The following is a 27,674-nucleotide window of genomic DNA, read 5'->3' as shown; positions in this document are numbered from 1 at the left end:
ATCGAACGCCCCCCCAGAACTACACATGCTGGCTATTGTGTTTCACAAAATGTTCTATGGGACGTCTCTACTGAACGTTTTCGTTTTTCCCACAATTAGAAGTTGTCAGTATTAAACACATTGGTGTTATCAAATGTAAAACATATAATTAATAAATGGGTGAAAATCGCTTGTGTCCATAATGCGCAGCATTAATACCCACATGACAGCTCATTGTTACTTTGTAATTCTACTCCACTACAATTCAGAGGTTAACCTGGTATTTTTACTCCACTGCATTTATTTGAGTTACTTTGCAGATTCTGATTAATTATGTGAAATATAAACAACCCTTAAATCAGACTTTAGTTACACCTGAGTAAAATTCAGGTAAGGTGATTGTCAAGTGCCAACAATCAGGAGAGATATTTGATAGTTGGTGCTTGAGAAGACTAAACATGTATCTGCAATTGACATGAATGGAAACGAGTAATAAAGTATATTCATTACTCGTTATTCTCTACTAATAGTTAATTAAAGACTGTATATTATGGCTATTTTGCACATCCCTTTCAAGATTTTCAAAGGTTTATTGACATATCATATACACAACTACGGTGTAATTATGCAATGAATGAAACACTTGGGTCACAGGTTCCTCAACAAGACATCTATCAATATGTGTGTACCTCCACCATCAAACTGTCATATTCTGCACATTTCTTATTCTATCTACATACATAAGAGTATAATTCATATGTATAATATCAGTTAAAAATAAGTGCTTCAACATAGTTAACATTGCAGGAAAGCAATATATTAGACGTTAAGTACTTTGTCAGGCTTAATATTTATCTGTAGATAGATACCCCCAAAGTTTTTTTCTTATTTAAAAGAAGACCTTAATCTGTTATTTAATGTTTAAATAAAGGTTAATTCGTTTTTTCTGTTTTGCACCTCCTCCTATTAATATCTTTGTACATTCTGCACTAAACTGTTTTATTGTAGAGATCACTTATAGTATCTTCTTGATTTTTTACATTCTATATTTATACTTTCCCCCTATGAAAGTATGTACTCTTAATATTTTTTTAATCAAATATAACAATAATTCAATAACGTGCTTTAACCACTAGGAGGTGCACACAAGGTACACACAACCATAATAACTTTGTATTATAAATGTAGGACACTTATGTTTTCGTACAACATCTGAAGATGTGTAGTTTTATTCGTGCTTTCACATAATTTTACAGCATATTGCTATACTATTTCAGACTCAGTATTTGCATTCTTACATTCAAAGAAAATCAGTAATATCTTTAAAAACTACAGTCCTTTTATATCAGCTGTGCACCGTTATGGTGTAAATATAACCTATCTGTGAATTAGATCAAATGTAAAAGTCAGCCGAATTAGTGTTGATACTGCAAGGAGACGTATTGTGTGAAGAGAAATTGAAGATGTTGTTTAATTGTTGAATATATTTATGATCCACGTCAAGTATTCAGTTTCGGCGGCATTTTCTCAGTTTTTCCAAAGGTCTTCTCATCAGGGCTCTATAAATAAAGAACTACGGCAGATCTGTAATATACAATGCAGCCGAACCGTGTATTACAATGCCGTTATGTGATGACTTTCAAAGAGAAAAGCAAGAGCGCTCGGAATTAAGTATTATTTTATTCTTTTAAAATGTTTTCCGGATTTCATATCATATAAACACCAAATCCCAGCATGCATTGCGGCTAAAACATCCAATAAGCGAGCTTGAAACCATAGCTGAGGATCTTGGGTAATCGCTCGAAATGCCTACGTCTGTTTCCGGTTATTTTTATTTTGAATTCTGTGGCTTGATATTGAGTAAGAACATGTTTTTATGAACCACACAGCTTCCGGTCTCCCACGACCCGACCGGAGAAAAAGACGTGCTGCAGGCAGTAGAAATACATTGCTTTTAAAATCGTGCTGTGCAACACGAAAAAAAGGGGCAAATCGTGTTGGTGAACACGAATCAATAGATTAAAAATCGTGTTGGTGAACACGAAATGCCGTGAGACTGGGTTGACTCATGACATGGTGAAATAAACCTCTCTCGCTCAACATTGCGTTATTTAATAGTGATATGTCGGTTTGGGTGTTAAAATAAGCTTTAAGCACCCTTTGAAGACACATAATGGTATAAATAAACAGCCCTTCACATTATAAAGTATTTGTGCAAGCTATTTCTATTCTTTAGCGTGTAAGAAAGAGATAATGTGATGTTTTTGTGTATATATGTGTGTGAAAGGACGGGGCTGTTATTGCTCCATTTGACAGCATAAGTCTTGAATTGCATAACGCCTCTTCTGTCCTGGCATTCAATATTCATTTGATGTTATTTTTAGCCTGCTGTAAGATTATATAAAATGAGACATACTGTTCTACAAACAGTGTGATCCGCATCGCTGAGACTACTTGCATGCTCTTTGGCTTGCCTTCAGCTTTTTTTGGTTCTGTAGCGACTTAACACAGAGCCTCACACAGCATGAGGGGTGAAATAATATACATGAAATGTGTCCTCTACTAGGATGTTCACAGGAAATTAAATAAATATCCTCACTGTTTGATTGAGGAGTCTGCTAAGTCTACTCCCCTGGAGAATCTCCTTTCTCTCCCCAGACACATTGGTATTCTTCACAGTGAGATGAGAGGCTTCCCGATTCATTTACACAATGGCAATCAAAACATGGCAGCCCGCAATCTCCGGCAAATTAGAGCACTGTAAGCGGCGAGAAGTGGACACTATCAGAGGCCTGAGGAGGGGGGGGATGGGGCTGCTTGGGATTCATCACATGCTTGTATCCCCCCCAATGGCTCCACGAGGAAGATTTGTGACAGATATACGGCTGCCTGTGCTACCTAACCTCTACCTAACCCCCACCCCTCCTTTACATACAGACACACTCTGCCCCATCACGGACGGTGGTGTATTGGGGGGGGGGGGAGCCGAAGAGGCCGAAGCTCTGCAGTCAAAAGCGTCCCCTCCCCGGATCAAGCGTCCGCCTGTCTGGTAATGTGTTGTCATTGACCAATTAGGAAATCCAGATCAAACAGGCGCAGGCAACGGCCCCTCGCTGCCCCTTCTCTAAGCACTCCTCTCTTTTTAATTGAGCACATTTGTGGAATGAGAGGCTTCTCCCTGGAGGGGCCGATGGCTGCAGATACGAGCAAGCTGTTAACACAGGATCAGGCCGCTCAGCAAGGTTATCAAACAATCTGCTGACAGATAAAAAAAATATAGCCTTATGAGGCATGCCAGTGAGAGGAGCCCAATGCATGAGATGATTGTTTTCAGAGGATGAGCTATGTGAGAGTTTGGACACAAGTTAATCAAAGAGATGAAATTCCATGTCCTTTGTTTTGAGATATTCATTTAGTTGAGCACTACTGACATTCATAACTTCAAAACATAATAAGTCATTATTACAACCCCTGAGTGTATTACATTAATCAATGGCTAATATCTTATTGCCTATGAATTTAACTTTTATATCATTTGTAAGAGAATTTAATAGATTTATTATTTCAAAAGTACTATATTCTCACTTTAATACATTGCAAAATGAATCCTAACATAGCACTTATACATGAATAAGTGTATACATTCATGTATAAGTGCTAGCATAAGTGAATGTTAGCACTTATACATAAGTGTATAAGTGCTAGCATAAGTGTAAATACATACAAACTATGTATATATTATGCAAACGTATAATAAAATGTTTCTGATGCTTCGATTAATATAAATGTAAAAAAAAAAAAAAATCTTTAAAAGGAGATAAAAAAAAAAAGACGTTGCTGTGTATCCAAGAAGTGAGAATAATATGCATTTCAGAATATCACGATCAAATAATAAAGAAGTAATTCATCCATCAACATGTTTTGGTTATGGTTAACTCAATAGGTTAGATATATGGACTCAATATCTTTACATTTTAAACTTGAAACAATTAGAAAAAGTATCTATAGATCAAAACGATAATGGATCGATTAATAGATAGTGACAGTAAGCCAAGATATAGACGCTCTTCTCATGACATTTTTAAATAGAGATGTTAGCGAGGTCCTTATGAGTACTGGCAGTTTGACGGTATGTCTTCACAGCGTCTTGGGTGAAACAGAAAGCTCATGTTGCCGTCCATCAGTGCCTGGGCAGGTTGAGCTCATGCACTATTTAAAATCTCTCTCTCTCACTCTCTGCCTCTCTCCTCCCATTCACTCAAAGTCACAAAAGGCCAAAGGTCACTGGCACCTCCATCCCCCTACCCCCCTGACCAATGACCCCATCAAACACACACACAAGCCGGTAAACACACACACACACACACACACAACTGCCCATGACTTATCACCGCTGCCCACACACCGTACACACTTTCAAGGCAACAAACACGCACACCCTCGTGTTCTGCTCTCAGCCTTCTTTGAATTCCTTCCCATGTATCTTGCAGCTCGCCTGTCACTCCTCCCCCCAGCGCTATCAGTCTCTCTCTCTCCCAGATATCATAATGGCTCCTCTTGGGTAGCGGCTGCGTCTGCGGCTCTCGCTATTTCAAAGTTTTTAGCTAGCCGGATTAAGCGTGGTATGTGGAAAATGAACAGCCACTCACAGGAGGGACACATGAGCTGAATGCATAATAAACCAAGAGACTGGCAGGGAAAAAAGAAAGCAGAGAAAGAAAGGGGAGGGGGGGTAAAGAAAAACATTCGCTCATAAGTTGTCTGAAGCAGTGTCAGCACCTACATGGCAACAATATCACTCACCGAAAAGGGAATAAAAAGCCTCTGTGACTTTCCCCTGTGCTCACCATCAAAGCCCATTTTAAGACAAAGTGTTTCCCGGGGCTGAGGGGTTGTCGTAACGGCTTTCTTTGTGAGACATTTATTGTGTGTTCACCTCATACTGCCAGCAGTCAGTGCAGGTTTACAGTTTGGCTCACTGGTTTCATCATCATCATCATCATCACATGCCTCCCAAATTCCTGGAGGATTGTGGGGCATAGAGAAGCTTGGCAGTGAGCCTCATAGAGCATCACAGAGAGCGAGGCTAGCTGTTAGCTCCACGCTGCTCTGGTTCTTTCGGAGGCGACACGCAGTCATGTGGCTCATCTGTGCTGCCTGCAGCGCCCCGGGGGAATCGACCCCCCCCCCCCCCCCCCCCTCACTCCTCTCCCCTGCTATTAACGTAAGGATGGGAGGAAATTAAAAGAGTATCTGTTTGGCGGAGACGGTAGAGGGCAAACAGGAGAGGGAGCAACAACTATGATGCTCTGCATGTTTGCATGTGGGATGTAGGACCACCTTTCTCCCTTTGCTTGCTCTGGTAGTCAACCGAGGTGGAGGGCGGGTGGGGGCTTGGTGGTGAACAGAGACTGGCCCCCATCTGCCTTTGTCCTTTTCCTTTTTTTTTATCGCGGGCGGCGATCTGCCTCTGAGACTTGGTGAAACGTTACACTTGGTTAGAGAGGAGATATTGCTTAGGCCCCTCTATGATCCCCAACCCTCTGTTTTCTTCTTCTTCTGCTGCTGGGTGAGGGGGGGGGTGTGTGTAGCAGCAGCAATGGTGGGGGCTCGACCCACCCCACCCTCCTGGCCCCACCACCATGCTCCCTTTGCTTTTCTAATCACGCTGCAGATGTGCCTGATGGCTGAACAATCTCTGTGTACTGAACGTGGGGCTCCCGCAGGAATCCAGGAGGCTTGCTTATGTGAGCTGTCATGCAAAAAAGAGTGAGAGGGCAGAAAGGGAGGGAGGGAGGAAGGAAAGTGAATGTGGGTCTGCGTGAGAGAGAGAGGGAGTGGAGTGAGTTAGAGGGAGAATGGGAGATGGAGAAAGACAGAAGGGATAGACGGAGAGATCAGTGAACAGCGACAAACGCAGCGGGGCTCCTTGGATTGAGTGTGTGTGTGTGTGTGTGTTTGTGTGTGTGTGTGTGTGTGTGTGTGAGTGAGTGAGTGAGTGGCACAACTGCGAGCCCACCCTTGCTCATGGTTGCCACTGGAGCTGCAGACCAAACCACATTAGATAAAAAGAAATCCATTCCCAAGCCTGCTAAGGAGCCATGTGGGGAGGTGTGAGAGAGTGTGTGCACTCGAGTGGCTGTGTGTCCATATGTGTGTGCAGCAGAGACATGGGGGGGAAGGGTGGCGGAGGTGATGGAGAAGGGCTGAGGGGAGGGGAGGTAGAGCAGGGAGGTGGGACAGGCAGGAGGCAGCTCATATTATCCTCCGTGCCAGCTCTGGATGGAGCCTGCCGAGGATTATGGCACATTCTGGAGAGCAACAATGGAAGCAGCGCCGATTCGTACACATTTCCTTCCTCTCTGCTTTTTCCTCCGTCGAACAAACACAGCTTTGTCCCGCTGCCTGCCTGGCCACTTACCAGGCAGAGAACCAGGCGGACACCTGGAGTCCTGGAGCTGCCCTCTCAAAACTAAACACCCCCTCCCTCAGAGCAAGAAAACGGCGTCCCCACAACGTTGAGATAATTAAAGGGGAGCTTTCACATGGGCCTCGGCCGACAGTCGCAAGTAAATAAGGCATATCTGGGAATCAAAGCTCATTAAAATCACAAGGGTGAAGAGATGCTTCCTCCTCCTCCTCCTCCTCCCTCATCTTTATCGCCCTTAAGCAAGTGCTGCAAACAGCCAAGCCCTAGTCAATGGTGGCGCAGATTAGCCCTTTATTGCCTAATTCACCTACAATAGAAGACACAGGGGGACGCAATCACCTTGAGCAGCATGTCTCAACGTGTCCCCGCGAGGTGCCGGAGTGATGCTGATTTCTGCGCTTAGGCCACCTTGTACCATTTTAATAGTGTCAGCAGTACTTTGAGCTTTCGATTAGCAAGGTGTGTGTGTGTGTGTGTGTGTGTGTGTGTGTGTGTGTGTGTGTGTGTGTGTGTGTGTGTGTGTGTGTGTGTGTGTGTGTGTGTGGTGTGTGTGTGTGTGTGTGTGTGTGTGTGTGTGTGTGTGTGTGTGTGTGTGTGTGTGTGTGTGTGTGTGTGTGTGTGTGTGTGTGTGTGTGTGTTGTGTGTGTGTGTGTGTGTGTGTGTGTGTGTGTGTGTGTGTGTGTTTCACACAGCTATGCAGAGGTGTAACACCCGGCATGTAGTGTTGTTGTAAAGCACATTAAGAGTGACTGAGGGTGTTGTTATGGTATCATGATGCCAGTCCAGCACTCAAGGGAAGGTGAGAAGATTTGTGTGTGTGTACATGTGTGTGTGTGTTCTCAGTATGGTGGCCAGTGTGGCTTGCTGTCTTTGTACTTCCTACAGCCCCACTCCAGCTCTCTGTGTGTTTGATACTTCAGAAGTCTCTTTTTAGGCGGGAAATGTGTCTTTATTCAAACACTGCACCTGCATCTGCCTTCAAGCAGTTGTTTGTTTAAAAAATGAACCTACCTTTCAAAAAAGTATTTTCTTTTCTGTTACTTTACCTCGATATTTGGAGTTCAGTCCAGTTTGACGATAGAAGTGTGTGTCTCTGTAACGGGTAAGAGGGGTTTTTGTCTTCCTAATCCTGGGAAAAACATGCAATTTACCCACTTGTGATGTCACAGTTGAAACAACACAGTTTCAAATCTGTCTAATTTCTTGTCCTGTTGGACCACATACTCAGATCTTAGAAAATGTTTTGCTGATCACAATATTATCATAACCAATGGCCGAAAGAACTTAAATAAGTTCCATGTTGTAATAAACGGCAAATGTCCTTCTAACAGCACTGTGTCTGTCCCTAAAGTAGCCTGACTGTTTTGGTTCACAAGCCATTTATATGAATAAATTAAATCTGTTTACTACTTCCCTGCGCCTTGACAGCTCAGCTGAGAGTCTGTGTAAAGCGGCGAGGGTTCGTGATCCATTTGTTCTGCTGTGATGGTGGGATAAAGCTAATCATTGTCTACTCTTCTCCCCCCTCAGACTGTTTTCATCCTGCAGAGCAGAGGCACACAACTCGTCTACGTTACATTAACAGACTAGAATTTCTCTTTGAAGATGCATGGTTGGGTTTTGGGTGTCTAAAATGTTTAGATTGTGACAGTTCAAAAAGCAATCCCTCTTACTTACAGGGAAATAATGTTCTGCCTTAGTGTCTGTATTCAACTTAACTCAGCCTCCTCCAGATCCCGCTGTTGCACAGTTTTGTCATCAAATTAAATCTGCAACCCTTTTTCAAGGTACACTTATGTAACATGAACATGTAATGAGACAGACATGGACCGTGCGTGACAGGAGACAATCCTGTCCTCTGCGGGGTGCCATGTGGAAACAAAGCTTTTGAAGTGGTGGTACTGAGGGAAGAAAAACATTGTTTTACCCTAGAGGTGGGCTGTGAAAAGCCCATTTGAAGAGCTATGCCTCATCTGTCACTGGGCAATGGAGGAGGCAGCCATGCAGAAGCCCCCTGATTATAAAGAGATAATTTCATCCAATCCTCCGGTGGTGCTCCATCACCTTGCCGCCATCCTCCACTGCCTTTCATATTTGTTCCCAGCCTGCATCTCCTCACCCATTTCGTTTTATTACAGCTCCCACTCAATACATATATTTGAGCTCCCCCTTGAATAGGGTAGGAAAGCGGCTCTCCCTCCTCCCCTCCCACTTCCCATCCCACCCCCCCTCATGTGTCTTTTGTTGTGCAGGAATCCGCAGCTCTCAACTTGTTGTGTTACGCCTTCCGTGCAATTTAGTAAATTAACATCAAGTAATGCTTGTATCAGCGGTTTCCCTTCACACATTCAGGATCTGTGGAGTGAATCTCTGCAAATAAGTTCACATTAGGTAAAGGCGCAGAGAAAAGAATAAATGATAGCATCTGTGAGATCATCTAAAGCCCGTACAGTAAATGGGAGGGGGGGATCTCATAATTGCATCTGTTGTCATATCTCCACCAGTTTAATCTTTAATCTGGCTCTTGTTAGTCATTAAGGATGCAAGAAAAGAATAGGGTTTGATTAAGTGAATATCTGAAAATTAAATTACTGAATTTATCTTGTACTTTTTATCTCGGAAAGAAAATAAATGCAAATATGTGGAGCCAGGCTTAACAGAGCGGGGAGGTCAGAAGTATCATCGCAATGTGTGTTTAACAGAAAAAAAGCCGGGGTGGTGAATGGCAGCCCAACCTCTTTCTTTCCCCTCATTTTAACTCACTGTTGGAGGTAAGAGGGATGACACAGAGAGAAAAAAAGAGAGAGTGAAGGGAAGGGCAGGAGGGGAGAGAAACGGAGAGAGCAGGTCGACTCGCTCATCAATAACCACAAGGTCAGACAGGCAGTGCCGGGCTGAGTGGGCCCTGTTAGGAAGCAGCAGCTGAGGATTTGTAGAGCTTGTAAAGGCTTAAAGCAACACCGCTCCGCCTTCTTTGTGCCACTAGCCAGGCTTTGAAGGGCCAGGGAGACACCTGCTGGTGGCTGAGGGGCACGATGATCCTTAGCCACCCCTCGCTGAGGATCAGCTCACTATCAGCCTGCAATGACGGGGGACTGGGGGGGGGAGGTGGGGGGTGTTATAGCAGCAAACACCAAAGGGATGTAATGAAAGTCAGTGCAACGCTTAGGGTGGTGCTTGTTGTCATGTTTGACATTGAGGATGTCTTCATTGAAAAAAAAGGAAAGCACTTCTATTATATGCTTGTAGTGCTTGTTTTCTCTTAACCCATATAGTCTCTATAAATCATGTATTTGTTGATTTCTTATATCTGTATTTACCCCCCCAAAAATCCTGCCAAGTCACAAGGTAACTCCAGCCCCTCACGTCTAAACATTGTCTAGTATGAGGCTTAAAAAATGTCAACACGTTAACATCTACGAAGAGACTCAGAGTGAAAAATTCCTCTGGTGTCTTTTTTCATAAGCGTTCTAATTTATGGAGAGGAATGCACTAGTGTGCCCTTCTCTCCTCTCAAGTACAGGCATGAGCAGCTCCAATAGGTAGCATAAAAGCTCTTTAGCTGTCTAGTGGAGTAGATTACTGGCCCTACCGTTAAATCCAGCTAGAGACCTCTAAGTGAGCATTATCAGTATGGTGCAGCCTCTCTCTTTCTCTCTCTGCTTTGCTCTCTCCCCCTCATCTCACCGGTACTTTGTGCAGAGACATTTCTCACCATGTGATGGTAATGGAGAAAGATGGCGTGAGGGTGGGAGGGGTTTGAGTGATAGGGGCGAGTGTTTGAGTGAGAGATGATGCGCCGCAGGAGGAAATGTCCCTGCACTAGCAAGAAGGCCGAGACAGGATGAGATAAAGGAGGAGTGAGGGGAGGAGAAGATGGAGGTGAAGATGGAGGTAAAGATGGATAAGCTCCCCCACCCCGCCATCCATATATGCGCTTGTTAATTCCTCCATTTGAAGCTGCAGGTCACCATGAGTTATGGGCCGACACCCTGAGTGTAGATATTTATTTGATGTTGAATGCAACATTAAATCAGACCCCCGCGGCGAAATTGATAACCTTTAATGTAGCTTGTAATACTTTCTTAACTTGTGATAATGTTGTGTAGTATGTCAGATCACTGCCCCATTGTTTGCATTCAGTGACAAATTATTCCTCTGGAAAAAAAAAAAGAGAGGGAGAAAGAGGTTGTCCATAAGCCGCTGCTCCAAAATCAATAGTGCGCTGTAAGGGGTTTTGTTAGAGGAACTCTCATGTAGCTGGCTGGAGAGCGGTGGGGGGGGGGGAGAGAGAAATGAAATGTAGAGCATGTCTGGGCCCAGCGTACAGATAATTGTTAACCAAAGATTACATAATGGCTAAGAAATGTAAACAGAGAACCACATGCCAAGTTAATGTTCTCACAGGCCAGGCTGGAAGGGTTTCATGCAGCTTTCTCAGGCAGACGTTTCAAAATGTGTGTGTGTTCCTCAGACATCCTCTCTAAGCCATCCAGTGTGTCCTCTCCAAAGGTGTGTGGCAGTGTTCGGGGGCAACTGCCAGGGCTTGTTAAGGGTGTCACAGGAGCTGAGAGGAATGTCATCCTTTGGTCCCTCTGAGGTGCTTGTCACCTGCCAAATCAATATCTCCCTGCTCAGTTCACAGCCACACACACACACACATATGTACACGCTAAACTGCAATATCCTGGTGGTGATGCGAAGAGGCAAGCTTTAACACGTGTCTCTGTTTCTGTTGCAGAACGCTTCAGTTTAATGGCTGGCAGGTAGAGGCCGAAGAGGGACAATCAACATGAACTCCATTCCGTCTATGGACAGACACATACAGCAGACAAATGACCGTCTGCTGTGCATCAAACAGGTGAGAGTGTTGGGACTGTCTGTTTTACACTGTGTGAGCATAAGCCACAGAAGGTTCATGTATGCTACCTGTCACCTGTCTGACAGCTGGAAAGTAACAAGGTACATTTACACTAATATTGTTAAGTAAAATGAGGTAGTTTTTAGCATTTTCATTTTGGTAAACGTTTTATGCATAATAATGTTAATTAAGGAAAAAATATAATTGATTTCAGATTTAGTTATAGGCTCATTCTATATGCAGTCCCTTGGCAGGTACACAAAGAACCATCAACCGAAAATAATAATTTACATAAAACACAACGCGTACAGTCAATCAGTAATTATTTAGAGAAATCTACAAGCACACATGTAAATATCAGCACAACTATGGAATTCCAATTAAGATATCTGAATCATGGCCAAATTAATGTCAAGTATGGTTGGTCAAAATCTAATTCTTTGTACCATGGGAAAAAGACTGAAAGTTTCAAGACTTGCTAGAAGTCTATTTTAAGACAAATTGTTAAATAAAATCGTCTGAGACTGTTGAAGAAAAGGTTATTTTCCTTAGGGTCTCAGAGCAGGAAAACTCTTATCCAAAGTGTTACCTTTACAGTGACAATGACATATAAGTGTACGAAGAAGTATAAAGCAACATGAGACTAGAGATTAGTTTATTAGCCTGTAAGAAGATTACAGGCTAATAAACTAATCTAAACATAATGAAACTTTAAATTCAATTGCAACACCGAGCAGTGGCTCAGTCAGTAGGGGATTGGACTGTGAGCCGTAGGGTCGCCGGTTCAAGTCCCCGACCAGACCTAAAAATGGAGGGTGGACTGCTACTTGGAGAGGTCCCAGTTCACCTCCTGCCCTGCCGTGGTGCCCTTGAGCAAGGCGCCGGACATCCCCCTTCCCCCCCCCACTCTCATTGCTCCCCGGGCGCTGTACAATAGCTGCCCACTGCTCCTAGTACTAGACTCCTGGTACTAGGATTGGTTAAAAGCAGAGAACAAATTTCACTGTGTGCTCTGCATGTGTGACCATTAAAGAGGATTTCATCCCTCCCAATATATTTATATATATATATATACTGTACACTGTTTACCACTGTGCAAAAATAACGTGTTATATATATAACACGTTATTTTTGCACAGTGGTAAACAGTGCAAAAAAAATGGGGCTTTTGTCAGTGTAACGTTTAGTTGAGGAAGAAGGCATGGTGGCAAAAGAATTACGTGTAGGCCTAATTACCGTATTTTTTTCTAAGTTGCCTACACAAATGGATTTTGTAAAGATACATTTACCCCATTTGAACCTTTTATGCAGAGAGTCATTTCCATATTTCTTTGTTCCTCTATTTGTTTGGCTGGTAGAAAGGTTCTAACTCTCTGATTTCCTTTTCTAAGTGTATGCTTGTACACACGCTTACAGCGACAGCCATAAGGCACCCTAGTCTCCATGTTGGGCCACAGCTAAGTGACTAATCTGTTCAGTCTCACTATCAGGACTGTGGTGTGACTCGGGTTACTGACCGGGGTCAAAGAGCAGAGGCTCCCCTCCCTCCCCCATCATCACCCTCCACCACCGTTGACTCCCAGCGAGTGCTTTTGTTCTCCTCTCCCCACCGTTTACTGCGGGACGAATCTCTGGCAGAATGAAACCGACATACTTGAGTAACCCCGGGCTACAGGGCTCTCTCTTTGATCTCTTTTCTTAACTGACGGCCCGTTTTGTTTCAGGACTCTGTGCTGAGGTCCACCTCCTGAAAAGTACATCAGAAATGCCTTTGGGACTATGTATGGGGCTCAACCTTAAACACAAGTGTGGACGTGGCAAATTGTTTTACCCTCTGCGGGGAGTTCCCTGCTATTACGGAGAGAGAGACAGGGTGAGGCAGATAGCAAGACAGGGCGAGTGTTGAGGGAGCAAACAGAGGGAAGCCCCTATGTGTAGAGCCAAGCTTTGATATCCTTAAGTAATAAGGTAGACAGAGGCACACACTCTCTGTCTGCATGCTGGATACCTTCTTCACAGCAGGGTATTAAATATTCAATATCCCCTCCTCCTTTACTTGTATGGGAGGTGAAATTGGATGAATGTCCTGTATTCCTAATAGCTAATGAATTATTCTGTAAAGTAATTTCACAGAACAGGGAAAGAGACTTGCATCTGTCTAACATAACAAAACATGTTAACAATTCAAATGTTGCCGGGGTTAAATGTATTAACCCCCGCAAGGCAAAAATTTAAACAAACACGTCCCAATGTTAGCGGCCGGGGAACCAGCACATGGGTAAACATGCCAATTAGAGAGATCCATGGCATACAAGGAGGCCTCCAGTCCATCTAATAAATGGTTAAGCGCCGGGTCATTTCAAACCAACCAGTAAGAGCCAGCACCCTGCTAATAGAGGCAGCTTTGTGCACAGACAATCAGGGTTTGGAAGGCCTGCATAATAAATACCATTTATGTCCTGCCAATTAGACTAGCAGTGAGCCCATTCAGCCGGCCGTCTATTCTCCTCCCCGCACACAAAGATGATCATCAGGGGAGATCAGAACAATTAACTCACTATCTTCTCCCCCTGCTCCCCATTGTCCAATATCCAAGCCATTAAAATAATTAAGGAAATATTGTAAACCAATCCAGCTGTTTGCTTTAATTGAAAGTGTGCACATGCTGAAAATGTGGCATCTCGTAGGCAATGCGGACGTAGAGCAGGAATATAAATGAAGCCTGCTCCATTGTGTTGTTGTTTTCTGGAAGATGTGACATGTCTGTCTGAATACTCCCAGCCAGTGCAGCGGACAGGGGAACAAATTGATTGTGTTGCTCGAATGATAAATTACTGCCGAGCGTGATGATAAAGTAGAGGAAATTGGAGTCTGTCAGCATGATTGAATCCCAGGTTGAAAGTTGAATCAGAAATCATTACAGTGGTAATTTTTAAATTGCCGTCCTGTTGTGAAATTGCAATAATATGATTTATAAACAATAACATAACCTTAACTGATCATAAACTATGGAAACATGGTGGTTTATCACCCCAGTACACTAATTCAGATACCTAAAAGGACTTTACATCTGATGTCTTGTTTACTTTTTTGACATTAATGTTAGGAAATAGATTACCGCTTACTACTAACTTAACAATTGTGGTTAATTGGTGGTTAAGCAAAGCAAATTATTTTTATTAAAGAAGGAATCAACAGATTAATCCATACAGAAATAGTAGTAGTTGAAATATGTAAAAGGTAAACAATACAGATAGTGTTCTACGTCATGATGCATAAGGTGGTGCTAAATACCTCAAAGGAACATACAACCTTTAACAGCTAAATAAATATGTTCGCTTGTTCAACCTCCAAAAAGACTAGGATTTAGAAAAAGATACACAATAACAGTTATCTGATTTCGTCTGCAAACACACAGTTTCTCAATGGCAGTTTGTTTTTCTCCAGCGTCCCAGAATTGCTCCGTTGTGAACACTTTGGGGAAGATGGGCTCGGTGATACTGCTGGTATCTATTTCAGAGACAGTACATTTCCTCTCGCTGTGGGGAAGCCAGTTTCCTGTCAGACTCTCCACTCAGTGGTTCGTACAGGGCTTTGGCAGAAACTATGAACTCTCCTCTCGCTGCAGGAGCACTTCCTCAAACTGTAAGCGTCAATATTTCAAGATAAACTGGAAGACAGCCCTCTCTTTGCTGCTGCTGCTGCTGCTGCACTGCTGCTGCTGCTGCTGCTGCTGCTGCTGCTGCTGCTGCTGCTGCTGCCGCTGCCGCCGCTGCCGCTGCTGCTGCTGCACTGGCTATGCAGCTGTTTTTGTCTGCGACGGCTTTCCTTTCAGGGATAATTGTCTCCATTAATATGTGTTCAGTGCTCTGGGGCGGCGCTGAATAACAACAGCGGCGTAACCAAAAGCTGTGATTTTGAAAAGGGAAAGGGGAGTCTTTGCCAGTTCACGTGCGCTGTCACATTCAGTTTAGCTGCAGATGTGCAGATCAAGTCGTTTCCAGACGTGACTACAGAGGATGATTGTATCTGAAGAAAGCTGTATTCTCAGGACGCTGCGAGTCTTTTGTTTCCCCTCGAACTGAGACGAGCCTTTGCTGGAGTGTAAATGTTGTAGGTTCGTACTCACCCAGGGGGATGAGGACAAGGGGGGGAGTGAGGGGTCTCTTGGCCACTAGTTTAGGTTTGATTGGTGGGTTTTGGCCGGAGTAAGGGGAACATCTGTGGCGTGGCAGTGCCAAGCTCTCCATGTGACAGCCACACTGGTGGGACCAATTGTTCTGAGTGCAAAGAACAGTAATCACTTCAAGCCCAAGTGTTGGTGCCGTGCCCCCCCCCCCCTCCCCTCTACATACTCTCCCTCCACCCCCTTTCCATGCTTGGTGCTCTGATTGCGTGTGTTGTCTAGCTTCCATTCCCATCTAAATGTAGCATCTGTGGATGTGTGTGTTTCTCCAGGAGACTTAATCCACTAGTAGAATTTACATGCTCAGTAACTCCTCCACTTCTTATCCTCAGTTCACAAAAACAAAGACATGAAAGGCAAGCAAGGAACAGTCTCTGACAGAACATAAAATAAACAAATATTGTTTCATCCTTGTCCAACGCTGGCTTGTAGAATGAATATGAAATCAGGCCTATCAAATCCTGACCTCTGCTGCCCCCTAAGGAGCAGACACGAAAAAGGCATTGATAGTCACTTCCTCTTCTTCTATTCTCCCAGACAGTGATAGCTTAAGCATGTTAACAATTGCATCCATTCACTTTAAGCTGACAAACCTCTCTGTTTACCTTTGATGCCATGGAGTGGGAGTCCATTTGTTCCTGGTTTGAACAAGTGCACTAAAAAGGCTTGTGCATATTATGCATATTATATCCAAAGCTTAAAGATTACTGAAGAGTGGAGGTGGTGTGTCTCCTATTTATAAAGTGATTTATATTGAGATTTGAAAGCTTTTAGAGGAAAATGTACTAACAGTGAGTCCAGGTCAATTTTTCAGTTTATTTTGCTGCTTCACTGCAAGACACACAACAGGGTTAGTGAGTGGGCTGCTGGCTCCAGTTGGGGAATGAAAGCCATAAAGGGTTACCTGTAGGTCAAGGAGCCTGTTGTTAGATAAAGTCACAGCACAGCTCAGGGCCGGCTGGAGAAATAAGGGCTTCCTCGGCTATTCATGCAGCCATACAGGGATATTTATTGCACCCGTGTCGAGGCGTTGCTACAGAAACCTGGGGAGAGGAAAGTGGAGGCATGAGTCTAATGGGGACATGCTCCTTCAGCCATGCGCCAATACTTTAAATCTGAAACAAAAGTACGCTAAAGTTTAATAAAATCAATTTTTGAAAATGTGGTGTCCTGTGTTTTTAATTATTGATAAAAAATGTATCCATGTACTTTTCGACTCTTATCTAGCATACTCAGTCAGTTATTCCATATTTAAAAACTATTCATTATTAAAATAAATTGATGGATTGGAGATGAGCAATCCTTTTAATAATTAAAATGAGTACTTTATGCCTGATTATGTGTTTTAATATGAATAAATCGCCATGTCACAACTTTCAATTAGGCAGGCCAGGACCAATATGTAAACTTGTATTCAGTGCCTTCTCATGCCTTGCTTTACTTATCATATGTTTCACCAAGTTATGAATACATACAAAATATAAATGATCTGTATTCTGTTTCTTAGTGACCTTTGCACATTGTTTGACTTTGACTAACATATTACCACCTCTCCCTTGTTTCCTCTCCAGCACTTACAAAATCCAGCAAATTTCCACACAGCAGCGACAGAGTTGCTGGACTGGTGTGGTGACCCCCGAGCCTTCCAGCGCCCCTTCGAGCAAAGCCTGATGGGATGCCTAACGGTAAGTCCCGAGTCATGAACACCCTCTGCAGTACTGTACTCCAAAGTTCAAGGACAATGAAAAGGCAGCTAAAACAAATGCTGCATTGGCTCTTTCCATTACTCCCTCAGGGTTACGAGGGAACTAATGTTTAGTTGCCTGATCTTTACTGAGGTCGCTGAAAAATAAAGAGTTTTTCACTCTGTAAAAACTACTGGCATTCAGTCACCTCTCAGTGACTTCAGTTACAGTTTGAAATTGGCACACTGGAGCAGGAAAAGGAGAGCAATAGCATCCTCAAACCACAAAGCAATCAGTGCTTATAGGGAAATACAGTTACAAAGCCCTTAATTCCCTTACTTAAATGCTTAGGGGCTTTTGATTAATTGAATAATTAGTATCCCGTGGCAATTGAAAAAGACTCTGCTGCTTTGAGATGTATACTGTAAACAAAGAATGAGTTTGACTAAAGTGCATCAGAGTATTTTGATTTAGTCAGACACAATCATATACTATATACTTTACACATATAAACATTAACTTGTAGCCTGAATAGTCCTTCTCGTGTGTGTACCATTTATCCTCTTTTGGCTTAAAAGGTTGCTCTAAAAATGTTGTTACCTTATTCTTTTTTGAGGCAAGTAAAATGGATTACAATGTGCAAATACAATTATTTTCAAACCATTCCCAATTCATTACTCAGCTGCCAAAACAATGTTAGGAAAATGCTACCTATTTATATGCAAACAAGATAAAAGGCTAACCGCTGTAGCAACAAATGGAGGCTGTCTATCTAGCCATATCTTCAACTGTTTTTGGTACAATTGTATTTTAAACGTATTGAACATCCAGATAGACAACAGTTGTGTTGCAAAACTACAATATCTTAAACCAGTGCCTACAGCTAACGTCTGTTTGGGTATCTATAATTGTGTGAAGATATAGGATGTAACTGTCAAATGGAAAGGTAGATAAGTGTTTGAAAATGTGTCTATAGAGGATGGTGCTTTTTCTTTTTGTGGCCATGGCTGTTAGTCACCATTGGAATCCATTGTAATGGCATTCAAGCCAAGCTGACTTTAGCCGTTGTCTAACACAAACAAGTAAACAACAATTATTTAAAGAATAACCTCTTATGGATTGTTACCCAATGAAAAGATGACACTCTATCCTATTGATATTTGTTTGAAGAGATACTGAACAGATATTCAGGCAGAACAATGGACGGCTGAGGATATGTCACTCACCTGTCACCTTGGGCCATTCTGTGCTTTAACACGCTTATTTCCATAACGCCTCCAGCAGTAGATAAGAGATACGTATAACTCCTATTGGGTTCAATTAGTAACCTCTTGGAGCAAGCATGGCTACAGCAAGCCAAGGAACCCGAGAGATTTGTACTTGAGCACCACAATGAAACCACTCTGACACATCCCTCCATTCAAGTGAGTGTTTGTGTTACTGCTTTAATGTGCAGCAGCAGGTGCCTTTCCCTCCATTTCCCCAATTCAATTTGTTTCCTGCCGTGAAAATCTCAAGGCTTTTCCTTTTAGTTTATGGCTTGGATAGGCCTTAGCGTGAACCAAACTGGGAGGCAGCGCAGATAATCTAATGTTATTCTAAAATGACCTAGTCTTAGAGTGTAATGGTAAACACTTCATCCTGTCGCCTGTGTGATTGTCACTGTTGCCTTAACAGTGGTTTTATGTAATCTCAGACAGGTGGCTACACAGACAAAACAATCATCTACTTCTACAAATATTTTAATATTGTGTCATCAAGAAAATGTGGTTTCGTGACAATCGACAGTCTGATAATGGGGTAAGCAAGTCATTTGCTTAACCGTAACCCTAACCTTAAAAATAAGAATGAATTGACTTTTTTGTAATGTTTGTATTTACTTCCCAATTTCTAAGACATAAAAACACGAGAATAATTATTTATTTTTTTACTGAGAGTTTCACAGAGTATACAATATAAAGTTTGAGTGACTTCTGTATGGAAGACAATCCTACACCACAACTCAACTAACTGTGTACAATTAAAGTCCTGAAATTAGAACCACTTATTGTAACTTCTTACACTAGAATTACCATTTAGCAAAATGTCCCTCGCAACTTTAGATTCTAATTAGACAGATAGGCCAGATATACATACTCTGTTTTGGTGTCGCGTCAGGACTATACTTACAGGAGATAATGATATGGTGCAGGGAGCAATGTTCAGCTGTGCTACCTCGGGGCTTGTCTTGAACTTGGGATCGTGGCTATGAAAACCAGGCAGGCAGAAGAATCCGTCTGTAGTGAGGCATGTTGGTCCACACAGGCCTCAGTATGTCTTAAAGGTTTAAACGTCTTGAGCGGGTCTCTTTGAGCTGATAATGGCAATGGTAAATCAAAGCAACATGTGCCACATAAGGGTAATTTACATCACCTCTTGTGGCATGTGATGTTTCTCTTAATGTTTCCTCACAGTGGGCATCGCGGCACCAGAGGCCACATGTCGTCCACCAACTCATATGGAAATGATAAACTTGCAGTGACTTTATCTTATGGGTGGAACGGGATCTTTGATGCTGCCGAACTTCACTCTTATATAACATTTAGGGTGTCAGGACAAAATGTTGAGTCCTTTGATGAGTTTTACTACTATCATGGTGTTTTGAAATGTCTTTTAAGTCATCTATAGATTCTATGGTGTATCTATGAAATCTGGATTTAATACCAATTTCAATCAAATTAGGTAAAAAGACAATTCAGCCATTAAGATTAAAGGAAGCTGTGGGTTCGGATCTGGTAGTTCCCTAATATTCTAAAATATAACTTGCATTCAAGTTAATATGTCAGGCACAATTATTCCATGATGGTCTGTCATTGTGTATTTAAATGCAGACGTTATGTTAAAAAATGTTGGTTCTGAATATCGAATACCAAGTTTAAAGGATTGTTTACTCTTTGAAAAATAATGGTGTTTTCAGCTCTTTCTACAAGTCTCTGATTTTTATCTGAAGGTTGAATTATGATTCTTCTTTCTAGGAATAGTATAGAAGGATACAAACGAACCTCACCTCATAATAGAATGTAATATATGACTTTGTCCTGACTGCATGCTGTGTTTGTGTTCAGGTGGTCAGCCGGGTAGCAGCGCAGCAAGGCTACGACTTGGACCTGGGCTACCGGCTCCTGGCCGTGTGCGCTGCCAACAGGGACAAGTTCACTCCAAAATCAGCAGGTACGAACAGAGTTTTCTCAACTGCCTTCTCAGGCCATCTGGCCATGCTGGCCTTTTTGAGCCCAAAGTTCCTGCCTGCATTCTTGGCAGAATTTCATAGTACCACTACCCACCCACCTCCACTACTTTAGGATCCTGACACTCCAGAAAAGCACTGTACTGTTAGACAGCCTTCTAAATGGTCTCATGATCATAGATTATTTTCCAGCGCTCTACATGATACCTTTTATTGTTTTATTGCCCTCTTATATCTATAAACTTTGACTTCTTCATGTCCGATCTCACCTCCATACTTGTTCCCATCATAAACTACAGCTCGATTTGTTTTTTTCTCTTGAGTTTTAAGACAAAGTGCGTACAGCAGAATACTCAATTTGTCACAGGCAACAAAACTACTTTATCAGTGACCATGAGTTCCTGTTTTCACACAGCACCATCATCTCGGTACAGTGATGGATTATTGGGACAGATGTATACTGCTAAATGTTATCAAGCTGGCGAAAAAAGCATGCTGAAGTACGAAGGGGATGAAGATGTATCGGCTGTCAGCAGCTTGGAAGATAACCGGAATATTTTGTTCTCCTTTACAGTTTTTGATTTGTGGTTTCCACCTGTCTTAGGTTATGAGGAAAGCGAGGTTGTGCAGTTGCCTCAGTGTGTTCGGCCTCTGCGCTGAGCCGCCCTAAGTGGAGTAGGACATGAAAGTCAGAGCCACATATTGTTTGAATTTTCACTTGCATTTGCCTTTTCTGATTTACGGCGTCCATCTTTCACAAGTGGTAATACGAAGCTTAAAATCCTGCAATGCCACTCCTATGTCGGCCTCGAGATGGGAATCATTCTTTGCTTGCAATTAACTTACAATGCCAAATGTTCTAATTCTACTTAATGCTAAATCAAATCTCAGGCCCTACTTTATGGGCTTGGATAAGATTGCCAATTGATTCTCTGTCTGAATAATTTCCTGCTACAGTAGTCATTTGGAAAACCGGCAAGTACTCCAGTCTAGGCAGTATCCCATAGTGCATTTCATGGACAATTATGTACCTGTATATGCATGAATATTTTTAGAGGCCTGTAAGAAGAGAGTCAATGAAAAGACTCTGAGGAGACATTCTCCAGAAGCTCTTTAGAGTGGAGGCCCCGGTCGAGGAGGTTGTTAAGGCGGAGAGAAAGCCCTCTCCGGCAGCCCAGGGAGACGGCTCTTAAACAACACTCCCACCGGGCCCCAGGGGCAGGACCCACTTCGCAGCATCCTGCGGGGCCGTTGCCCAGTGACGGGGGAAGGGAGGGAGTCACATGACGGGGATGGCGGCGGCAGGTCAGCCATCCAACACCAGAGACAGAAGAGTTAGTGTCTGCCGTTCACCAAGGAACACATCTGAGAGGCTGTAAAAGTGAATCCAGCATCCCATTAATGATGTTCATTGAGTAGCCTAATAATTAATGTAGCCAAATCTGACAGTTTTTACTGGATGTGATCCAAGTTTTTTTTAATTCAAATTCTCAGCTCAGTCATCAATACGCTTAGTCTGCCATTTGTTGCATAACAGTCTTTTGTATTGTTCTGGATACAGCCAGCTTGAAACAGTTCCACCTTATGTTGGTTCTTTATCTCTACTAACAAAGGTACTTGAATAGCGCAAAGCCTGGGACTTTTATCCAAAGGAAAAAGCTTTAAAAAAGTGAAAAAGGTGCATTTGAAGCCAACTCTTTATTCTCATAACCAAAGGCCTGCCCAGTCATATTGTGCATCTTGTAATCTGCTCTGAAAATCTATGTCCATAATGGGTGGGGAGGGGGCAAGATCTCTGGTAATTACAAGAGGGGCTGCCACAGAGGACAGAGGGCTGAGCGCTAATAAGTAAATCAGATTTGGTGTCCCATTTTAACCAGGCCTAACTTGACTTGGCTCTGACGTGGCGGAGCTATTATATTTCTGTTATGTCATCGAAATTCCTCTCTTGAGCATGGGAGAAAATTGCAGGGGAAATTGGGCTGTAGGGAGGGCAGAGCTGATTTCAGCTGTAGAAAATCAATGCTCACAGTCCACTTACAGCGGAAACAGGTTGTAGCTTTGACAAATAGTTTTGACCAACACTTTAGAGACATGATATCATTAATTTAATTGTAAGAAAAAGCTTGGAAAGGCAAAAATAGACTGATAATCCTGATGACAACAGCGGTATTCACTCGCCTGAGGAAAACTTCATTATAACCGCTTATTGAAGTGAGCAGTTTAGATGTTGACTCATCAAACAATGTGTTTTAATGGAATCTGTAGTCTTTAATAGATGTGCTCAGTTGTAGTCCTTTGCCTTTTTGCAGGCGGCTCTCAATGCTCGGGAAGAGCTGGGGGAGGGGCGACTGTCTGCTCGTAGTGACCTCTTTGTGAATGAGATTAGCCTGCTCTATTAATCTGTGATTACTTGGACTGTTTTACCGCAGGGCAAAGCCATGCACGTAGAGCCTTGGTGACATCAAAGCACGGAGATCACTTGTTCGGTGTGGATCATCTCATCAAGGCCTCCCCTCTCTCCCTCTCCATCACAGGGTACATTACAAGCCCTCTAAAGGCATCTCTCTACTGTGTCACACCCCTCCCGCAGGATGGTTCAGTCTGGTTAGAGAGCGCAGACAAAACGCCTAATCACGGTTTTTCCTCCAAGAGGGTCAGAGTGGCACATTCCCAATAGTTTGCGCCTCAGCAAGCTCTTGGAATTCCTCTGCTCTAAAGAGTGAAAGGAGGCACCAACTTATAAGAGAGGGGGGGACCAGTCCAAGTTTTTCACTTCATTCTCTGGTGTAACAAACGCCTGGTAAAGCAGCTATTCAGCAGATAATTAGTTGGGCTTCAGCTCTCGCTCTGTCAGCATGGTTTGTCTCCACGCTTGTTTTACACATGCAAGGCTGTTTTCAAGTTTGATCAAAAGACATTGTGGGTTGTAGTTAACAGTGTCAGCACGATGATAAAAAACACATCTCAGCAACACAGTTTTTATGCTTTGTGTCATCTTTTCTTGTTGGTTGGATTGAGGGGGTATTCACAGTGTGGGACTAGGAGGGGATGTTTTGTATGCAGGCAGTCGTAGATCAACATTAGGCAGTGTGAACAACTGCTTCTTAGATTAGAAATCGAAGAATCTATCTAGGAAAAAAAACATGACAGCTGGCAAAGTGAAGTCAGTTTTATCTATGTGTAAAATCTCAAGTTTGTCTCCGGAGGGCCTTAAAACATGCAGACATGCCACAGGTGTAGGAGTATAATTACAGTATGGAGAAACAGAATTACAAGAAAGTACTTTAATAGAAAGTACAAACCATTTGTTAAAATCAATCAGAATTGTAGACATAAACATGATTTAAAATGAAGACTTAAAGGAAAAGTAACATTGTCTGCTAGCTATTCATTTAATTTCAAATTAAACTATGGTAATTCTGAAGACAGTAAAGTTGCAAAATATCTAATTTGTTACAAAAAAAGATCATTAAGATAAATATGTTTATACTTTAAACTTGAAATGGTTGTATTTTTGTATTCAAATCTTACGTATATTCGCTTTAAACTGTAGTTTGAAGTGCTGATCATACACCGGCCTTCCAGTAAAGTGGTGCTGAAGACTTAGTGGTCAGACGTGTTGTCATTAAGCTGTGGAGAAGTCTCTGATTGTACGTACAATACAGAGGTCAGATACACACACAGGAATAAAGGGCTGTAATTTCTCTTCCCAGAGATTCCCATGCAAAAATGTTTTTTTTTTAACTTTCTGTCCATCTCTCCACCCTGTGTGCTCCAACATATAGTTTGTGGCTGTTCCTAAATAGAGAATAACACAATGTTGGTGGTCGAGTTTGACTGTCAGCAGCTGTTGAGAAATAGACAACCTTTAGTTAATTAGATTTAAACGCATATTTCAGACTTTATTTTCCAAGTATGGGAGCCTTACTTTAGATGGTGAGGAGGCTGTTGTGGTTTCCTAAGTGGTGTCTGCTATTATTTTTGTCAAAGAACATCATTGTAGGTCTGCTTTATCTCTGAGAAAAAGTCCAACACAAAAGCAGATTTTCTGAATTAGAAAAACGATATTTATGATGTAATGCTTAATGTTATCTCTTTAACTATCTTAGATTAATATTATGATATGGTTTTCTTTGTTTTCTACCTGTTGAGCTTAAATTGTTCTTCCTAAATTCCTCTTTGACTTTTTTAAAGAAATATATATATACTGTAGTGTTGTCACGATACCAACATTTTGGTTTCGATACCGATACCAAGTCAAGAATTGCGATTCCGATTCTTTTTCGATACTTTTCTTAAAAAAAGGGAAACAGTCTTAAATGTAATTATTGTGCTTTATTTCACACCATAACCATAACACAAACTTTTAAACAATGAGAACAATAAACAAAATAAATGACAATAATTCGTATTAAATAAAATTAAGCATCATGTCAAACAACTTTTTTGTTTTATAAAATATAATTTTTTTTATTTTATTAACATGTAATAGTACAGTAATATAAATAATTATTGACAAAATGTATATTGCAGATGTTAGCCACATTGGTAAGTTAGCTAAAAAGATAGCCATATTAGACAGTTATCATTGCCAAATAATTGCCTCGTCAAACTACGAAAACGTTCGTTTGTCACAAAATAAATTACACTTGTTTGACTTAGATGTGAGGGCATGGGCTTGAGCATGATGTAATTATGTTATCTATCACATTCGCTAACCTGTCTGTCTTTAAATTCTTTAAACAGCTCTGGATGCCGGTCGGCGGGTGCTTAGCCAAGTCTGATGTGTTGGCTCCCTTGGTTTGCAGGGATCTAAAACATGTCTCACAGACAGGCCTCGTGGTGTCCGTAGGCTTGCCCTCACTGTCAGAGATATAGCTCAAATACTTCCAAATTTCGCTTCTGGCGTCTTTTTTGTCAACAAGCCGAGGGGCAGCGGCAGTTGCACTCCCACTTGCAGCCATGCTTCTCTTTTTTCACATGCTCTAGCAGCTAGCGCTTGGCCGAATGCACGAGAGAGGGGAGGGACTTAGAGCGTGCTTGAGAGGGGCGGGACTGCAGGCACGGCTGCAGTGCAGGGAGTGGAAGCAGAGCGCTGAACACACACGGCTCTTATTAAAACAGCGCTTTCTCACCGGAGTACTTTTCCCCGTCATTCTTAAAGTACCGATACTAATGAAACGGAGGAATCGTACCGTTTTTAACGGCAGGGTATCGCGGTACCTTTCAAGTATCGGTACACCGTGCAACACTAATATACTGTAAGCGATATAGCTAAGTTTGGTGCATTAAACATAACACATTTTAAGCTGTATTCTGCATCACACAATTTACATTTCTCTTAAATCTCATGCAATAATAAGTAAGAAACTTTGGAAACTTAAGTCGTCTCCTTTTAGTAAAAAAAAACAGTTACATGGATTGGAAAAAGCTTGGCTGCCCCAGTTTATGAAGACGGACCCGTGTCAGAGTTTACAACGTTAAAGGCTCATTATTTATGATATGAGTGTCACAGAAGCTGTAAATCTCCACTGTGTCCACTTCGGACCATCAGTGTGTTTTACACTATATGATCACTGTAGGCTATGTGAAGTGTTCCAGCTATGATGGATGTGTTGACTTGCAGTAGGAGTTCAGGGCAGTAAGTCACCTGCCGTGCACTTAGATGATAGTAAATACCAGGAGAGCAAATACGGACAGGAGATAAGAGCTTTAGAGCCCGTACGTCCTCCTCTGTTGTCGCCGTTAATATGTCAGCAGCAGCAGGAGGTGATTGGAAACATCTTGTAATTTAAAGTGCAACAAAATCAGATGTTTGCATATCAGAATTAATTAACATAGCAGGTTGCATCTCTAATGAAATGCACATTTTTGTATATTAGCCGCAGATCGGTTGACATCTGAATGCACTCTCACTGGTGTGTGTGTGTGTGCGTGCGCGCGCGTGTGCGTGCGTGCGTGCGCGTGCGTGCGTGCGCGCGCGAGTATTTGTATTTGCATGTGACAATAGATGCTTGAGACTGCCTCGGGTGTTGTGTCTACCCACAGTTTGCATGTTTTATGTGTGTGTAATTATTTATCCACAAGCTTACTGTGGCTCATGTGTGCTGAAAGACAAATGTTGTCTAATTGGCCCCTCCCTCTCTGATTCCAACCCTGTGCGCATCAGGAAGCCACAATACCCAGCCTCCTCCCCCTCCTCGTCTTTCCTCCATGCCCCTTAATTACAATGACTAGTTTGATGGATTAAGTCGACTGTATGCAAAGACCAGGTTTGGTGTCTGAAATCACTGCTCAATGTGCCCACCTAAACAGTTTCTATCACCAATTTTCCGGAGATTGCACTGCATCTCCCCTCGTAACAAATGTTGCTTTAAATGAATTGATTGAGGCTTCTTTTACTCGTTGCTCTGGACGAGGGCCAAGATACAGGCTGTCTAGCACATTAGGCACCACCCCCCTTTGCAGGTTTGAAATGTGAGCTGCCTGCATTTTTTTCCCTCTCCTCTCCTCCCTCCCTCCTCCCCTCCCCTCCCCTCCCCTGCCACCCTCCCTCTCTCCCCTCCCTCTCTCCCTTCTGGCGAAGTGGCTGTGGCTGCTTCTGTGTGATGTGTGTATTGGGAGAGCAAGCAATGGATCACTAGACAGAAAAAGAAGATACATCAATAACTGCTGCATACATCCGAGGTGAGGAGATAAGCATTTGGTTCTCTTTCTCTCTCTCTCTCTCTCTCTCTCTCTCTCTCTCTCTCTCTCTCTCTCTCTCTCTCTTTCTCTCTCTCTCTCTCTCTCTCTCTCTCACTATCTGCCCCCCCCCCTCTTTCTCTCCCCTGTGTCTCCCCCCTCACCCCCACCCCCCTCTCTGTCTTTAACCCTTCACTGCTGCAGAAGCCGGCTCCTAATTTTTGCTAGATTATTTGTGACGATAAGTACCTTTCTTCTTCTCTGACCACACTGGGTCCTCCTCTGCTCCTCGTTGCTGTATGAAGTTTCCCTTTTCTTTTCTTTTTTACAGTTTATCCCTATTTTCTCTCTCATTGTCTCTGGGGTATTTGTTGCTTGAGTGCAAACAAACCGGTGGCAAGTACAGCAGGAGCCCATTAGCAATGACTCCATCTGTGATTGGTTTTGCCTGCGAAACGGAGAGAGCAGCCATGAATAATTGATGTGTATTGTGCAGTCAGTCACTGGACACGCAGGGAGAGAGGAGAAGAAAACAGAGAGGAGCTGCTGCCCTGAGACACTGAGGGAAACGTGGGGGGAGAAGGGGGGGAGGAGGAGAGGAAGAATGTAGGAAGGTGGGA

At 42.7% G+C, this 27,674-nt stretch overlaps 1 protein-coding gene across 8 annotated transcripts in view; it reads left to right on the top strand.

The window, feature by feature from the left end:
- Positions 1-27,674, top strand: part of LOC117543566 (zinc finger MIZ domain-containing protein 1-like) — a 115,546-nt gene that overhangs the window by 59,728 nt on the left and 28,144 nt on the right. For 5 of the 8 annotated variants that reach the window (XM_034211916.1, XM_034211923.1, XM_034211948.1 and 2 more), the window contains 3 exons: positions 11,151-11,270; positions 17,028-17,141; positions 20,246-20,351. In XM_034211916.1, the coding sequence (XP_034067807.1) occupies positions 11,202-11,270; positions 17,028-17,141; positions 20,246-20,351 (289 nt within the window). In that variant the 5' untranslated portion in view covers positions 11,151-11,201. Of the gene's footprint in view, positions 1-10,916; positions 11,010-11,150; positions 11,271-17,027; positions 17,142-20,245; positions 20,352-26,913; positions 27,058-27,674 lie in introns of those variants that run through there. The other 3 variants (XM_034211982.1, XM_034211964.1, XM_034211932.1) reach the window with 2 other exon arrangements.

The sequence above is a fragment of the Gymnodraco acuticeps genome, unplaced genomic scaffold, assembly GCF_902827175.1.
Source record: "Gymnodraco acuticeps unplaced genomic scaffold, fGymAcu1.1, whole genome shotgun sequence".
In the NCBI taxonomy this organism is placed as follows: domain Eukaryota; kingdom Metazoa; phylum Chordata; class Actinopteri; order Perciformes; family Bathydraconidae; genus Gymnodraco; species Gymnodraco acuticeps.
This window is presented reverse-complemented; position numbering and strand designations above follow the sequence as displayed.